This window comes from Nicotiana sylvestris, chromosome 3 (genome assembly GCF_000393655.2).
Source record: "Nicotiana sylvestris chromosome 3, ASM39365v2, whole genome shotgun sequence".
NCBI classification, from domain to species: Eukaryota; Viridiplantae; Streptophyta; class Magnoliopsida; order Solanales; family Solanaceae; genus Nicotiana; species Nicotiana sylvestris.
In genome coordinates, this window is record NC_091059.1 from 45559068 (window position 1) to 45564320 (window position 5253).

The 5253-nt window shown below is 36.6% G+C and overlaps 1 protein-coding gene across 2 annotated transcripts; it reads left to right on the plus strand.

Annotated features, from left to right (window-relative positions):
* Positions 1-481: 481 nt before the first annotated feature.
* On the plus strand, positions 482-5044 carry LOC104222693 (D-ribulose kinase). 2 transcript variants are annotated; one of them, XM_009773963.2, is made up of 8 exons: positions 482-842; positions 1766-1905; positions 1976-2228; positions 2350-2482; positions 3137-3225; positions 3554-3831; positions 4523-4592; positions 4674-5044. In XM_009773963.2, the coding sequence occupies exons 1-8, from the start codon at positions 582-584 to the stop codon at positions 4863-4865; spliced, it is 1416 nt and encodes a 471-aa protein (XP_009772265.1). In that variant the 5' UTR covers positions 482-581; the 3' UTR covers positions 4866-5044. The 2 variants fall into 2 exon arrangements, with proteins under 2 accessions (XP_009772265.1, XP_009772266.1); XM_009773964.2 differs by having other exon boundaries at positions 526-842; positions 1762-1905.
* Positions 5045-5253: the final 209 nt, after the last annotated feature.

Below are 5253 nucleotides of genomic sequence, written 5' to 3' on the forward strand. Positions count from 1 at the left end.
TTATGTGTGTGTGTGTATTATTTGTATTTCATCACCTTGTTTGCTACCTCATCCAGGGAATCTTCTTCCCGTCTTGCATCTAATGTGTTGATCATTCTTAGAAATATGGAAGTAAATATTTGTGTGTGATTCTTGGAGAGAAAGAATCCTTATTTATTTGGGTTTTTAATAAGAATTTTTATTTATTTGGATTTTTAATTTTTGCATGTGGTTGAATATTTTGATAAGTCAATAATTAATAATTAGAGGTTGGTAAGTTATAATTTATTTGGGACATTTCCGTAAGATCCCTACTTTACCTCAATGATAATGCAAGAGAATTTTATCAAGCAAGAAGCCTGCCAAAAGTAGGGGCCTGTCCGATGTCCATCATTTCACCACGATGATAAAGACCCCACACATGAATTTTATCGGACAAAGCCCATGATCAAAAATTTGGCGGCATCTTCCTTTAGACGATGTCGTTCATCTGTCGTCAACCGTCGTATTCAGCATTTCAGCTCAAACAATCGTTGGCAGAAAATCATCTTCCTTCCTCCTATGTTATCTGTTAAGAGATAAACGTTAACACTGCTCAAAGAATGGCAACTACCATTCTCAATACATCATTGTTCCTTGTGCATTTTAACAGTTGGAGAAAATTAAGTTCAAGAATGATGGAGTCTGATGTTTCTCGCAAACGAAGAAGGTTCATTTCTGCAAAATATAAAGGTGATGATTTTGAAAGTGGAAAGAAGCTTTATCTTGGTATGGATTTTGGAACATCTGGAGCTCGGTATGCTCTTATTGACAATGAAGGAAGCATTCATGCTGAAGGGAAGAGAGAGTACCCCCTCTATATGGTAAGCTTAATTATTCACAAGAATTGAGAGAATCTAGGATTTTCAGACATAATACTCGGTAGTCAGTTTATGGTAATGTGTTCAAATTTAGCATAAAACATACTCGTAGGAGTAGTAATTTTTTTTAAGAATGTTCATTCATTTACTTTATTTAATCTGCTGCTTTCTGCACGGAAGTTATAGAGAGAAAATCCATTAAAATTGGTAAATGAATGATTGTTTTGGTCCTTTGGAGGACTCATCTCATACCATAAATCTATATCATGCTGTACACAGAGGCGGACCTACGTGGAGGGGTCACCGGAACCGTTAGCCTCGGCAAAAGCCATGTATATATTTGTATATACGACAAGGACCCCTTAAATAATTTTGATGTGCCCCCTAAACACAAAAGAAGGACTGGCTTCGCTGGTTTAGTACCTGCATTTGTCTCCACTTGACCAGGGTTCGAGACCTATCACCAGCTTCTTTTCATTCAACTTTTCTAAGTTCATGAATAATTATTTAGCACTAGTACATAGTAGTCAACTTCTACACAAAATAGTCTCAAAACGCTTTTTGAGAAATATCCTTCTAAACATAAAAAAGGTAACAGAGAGACAAACAAATATTAAAGGAAATTAGAAGGGGATAAGTTATTTCATTAGCAAGAAGTCAATCATCTTCTTTATCATGATAACTAAGTTTATACGCATATAATTAAAAAAACTCCAAAAAAGCTTCTGCCTTTAAGGATCATTTCTTTAAAGTAGTAGATGTCCATGATAACACGTCAAATTTTGTCGTTATTAGCTGACATATCTATATTAATAGTGGTGCCCCCGCTGCACACAAATCCTGGGTCCTCCTCTGGCTGTACATATAAGTATGCTAGCCCATTTAATGGAAATGAAGTTCCAATACTTGTTTTATTTACTAGAAAGAGGGAGGAAAAAATGGATTGGATACAATCATGGAAGGACACACTCTTTTTACTCCTTGATGATGTTCCGGCCAGTCTTCGCCCAGCTGTTGCATCCGTTGCAATTGACGGGACCTCTGCAACAACTATCATCATGGACAGGTCGGTACCTTAATTGTCTTCTTCTAACTACCATTTCTAGCCTGACTAATAGTATATATTTTTCCTACAGCACGAGCGGAAGGCCATTGTCTAGACCGTTCCTGTACAATGAGAGCTGTCCTAGTGCTTTGCCCTTGGTGAAGTCTATTGCTCCTGCAAAACATACGGTCTGCTCCGGATCTTCTACTCTTTGCAAGCTTGTCTCGTGGTGGAACTCTTATGATTCGAGCAAGGAATCTGCGGTATTATTACATCAAGCAGATTGGTTACTCTGGCTACTTCATGGCAAGCTGGGGGTGTCCGACTATAATAATGCTTTGAAGGTAACTGTTATAAACACGAAAAGACACCTGTTTTCGTTCTCTCTTATATATGACGCCTTTTTAATTTCCATGTGTTTACCAATGTACCATAAGTACCTGAGCTTCCCCTTGTATATTACAGGTTGGATATGATCCTGAAACGGATTCCTATCCATCTTGGCTTCTATCACAGCCATATTCTCATCTTTTACCTTCTGTTCAAGCTCCTGGTACTAAAATTGGTTGTATAAAGGAGGACATAAGAACTCAATTTGGTATGTTTAATTTCCTTCAACTTCCCGTTCAGAAGTAGATTAAAGCTAGTTACATTATCATTGACTGAAAGTGCTTCTTGTTTTCTACTAGGAGTTTTTGGCTGTGCTATCATTCTCAGCAAACAACTATTAGTGCAGTATGGACGAAGTTGTATTTGCATATGACTTGTCCCCAAATAGATCTTGAATCTTAATGCTCCTATTAGGTGTTGCGGGGCGAACATTTGGTCCATTATTTTTTATTTGGGTCGCAAGACATAAACACAGGCAAATGAGGGTTGAGGAAATGTGAACATCAATTGATTTTCTTTACGTGGGAGAGGACTTTGTCTCACTTTGCATATCATAATCAAGATTTATAGTGCCTTTTGTTTTGTTTCTGAAGTTGTACCACATCTTTGCTAGTTCATACTCTGTGGAGTTTCTTTTATTAATTTTGGAAATATCTCATTCTATATATGTTATTAAGTTCTTTGCAGTTTCTGTAGGATTGGGCATCGTCTTTCTAGTTTTAAATAACAAAAAAGAGAGAAAAGAACTTTGCTAATACTTTCTACCCTTATTTGTTTGAATTGGATAACTTATATTTTGAAACTCCACAAACATAGTGGCTTTGGAGCTCAGAGACATTGATGTAATCCTTCATTTTATCAGGTTATCCAAAGGATTGTGTTATCTGTACCGGAACCACAGACAGTATAGCAGCATTTCTAGCAGCACGCGCTACTCAACCCGGGAAAGCTGTATGTTTTGCATGCTTATTTCTGTTGGTTTAATATATATATATATAATGAGAAAAGGTGATGCTGCTAGTTCTAGCAGATACCTTGTGCACTTGGGATAAAACTAGCATTGCATAGTTGATATATATAATAGTTTTATCATCCAGTCGACCAAGTATTCTTTTGGTGTGGGTTACTTGTAAACTCTTCTGACCATATGTATAGGGAATCTCTATCACATTGTTGTCTACTATATTTATTATGCTAACGGTTCTTTTGACAAGTAAGAGTAATTCATTAGCTTTGTTCTTCATTGTAATGTTAATCACATTCTTGTGCTTGTGCTCAGGTAACATCTTTGGGTTCAACACTTGCCATAAAACTACTTAGCACTAGAAGGGTAGAAGATGCTCGATTTGGAGTATATAGCCACCGTCTTGATGATAAATGGCTGGTTGGAGGTGCTTCTAATACAGGGGGAGCAGTTCTTAGGCAACTGTTCACAGACGAGCAGTTGGCAAAACTAAGCGAGCAGATAAATCCCCTTGAAGCTTCTCCTCTTGACTATTATCCCCTTCAAGCAGTTGGTGAAAGATTCCCTGTGGCAGATCCAAATATGGAGCCAAGGTAGTTAACTATGTTTATTCTTCTAGCTAAAAAGTGATAATGTCATTGTTGAAACTGAATTAAATCCCGACTTGGTAAGTTGGTGGTAATTATGAAGTTACACTCTGACTGTCTTAAATTTCGTGTCATATTTAGAGTAGTTGAGATTTAATAAACTTGCAAGTCTTGAAATAGAATCCTGATTTACCACAACCCCATAGCATCCAAGCTATTGTTGTTTTTTATAGATGAAGCCGAGCTAAGATCAAATGTGGCAATTCTTCACCTGATACTGGATCCACATCCAGATAAGGTTGCTGATGTGAGAAATGTTAATGACAGGCCATTTAGTTTAATGTTTTGTGAAAATAGCAATAATCAGTATAAACTTCAAACTCTTAGTTGAGTTTAGAGATGGAAATAAGTTGCTAATAGGTTTTGAACTTCACATTAGCTTTTAAAGAATGGTACTCAATATAACTGGAATTGGATGATTCGATGGTATCATGGCTGTTCTACAGTGTTGTGTTATCTACGCAGAAAAGTAAATCTGAACCATTTGATGGAAGGTTTGGTTAGGTTTGGAAGGTCCTGTTGCTAAGAAAGCAATGTTAAGACTATTTGCCATAATTACCAAATGTATGTGCCTTCAAGTTAATGCTCATCTACACACAATCGGATCCGTTGCTCACACTTAGCATTTTACCTGCAGGCTACATCCACGTCCAGAAAATGATGTTGAATATTTACATGGTATTCTTGAATCAATTGCTAGCATTGAGGTAAGTTTGGTGGCCCCTAACTTCCTGTTTCTCTTCCTCTCTATGAAATAGGATTACTATTACTCATGTTTTGACATTTAGGCAAAGGGGTATAAGTTGCTGAAAGATCTAGGGGCCACTCCCGTTGAAGAAGTGATCACTTCTGGAGGAGGCTCAAAGAATGAAAAATGGATAAAGATACGAGAGAGAGTACTCGGTTTGCCTGTGTGCAGAGCAGATCAGACTGAAGCTGCCTATGGAGCTGCATTGTTGGCAATCAAAGGCTCTTCTTAAAATATAATATAGCATCTCACTGGAAAATGTAACATTTTTATTTCCTTTTTAAGACATGACAATAAACTGGAATGCCTGTTCTCAATTCATCTCTATCATGTATTAGATTTTGTCAATACATTTTGGACAATGAACCATAATAATTATATTAATCATACACAATTTTATTTATATATATATCCATCAGCTTTTTTTAGTTTAAGAAATTAAGTGGAGAACTATTTGGGTTAATTCTTCCCCTTTTGTCAACTTAATTGTACGCCTAGAGATTCAGAAACAGAAAAACGATACATACAGGTTAGTTTTGAATTTGACAACTAGTGTTATGTTACATTTCTTAACCAATTTTTGACCTAGCGATTTTACTATTTTCAACTTGACCTAACGA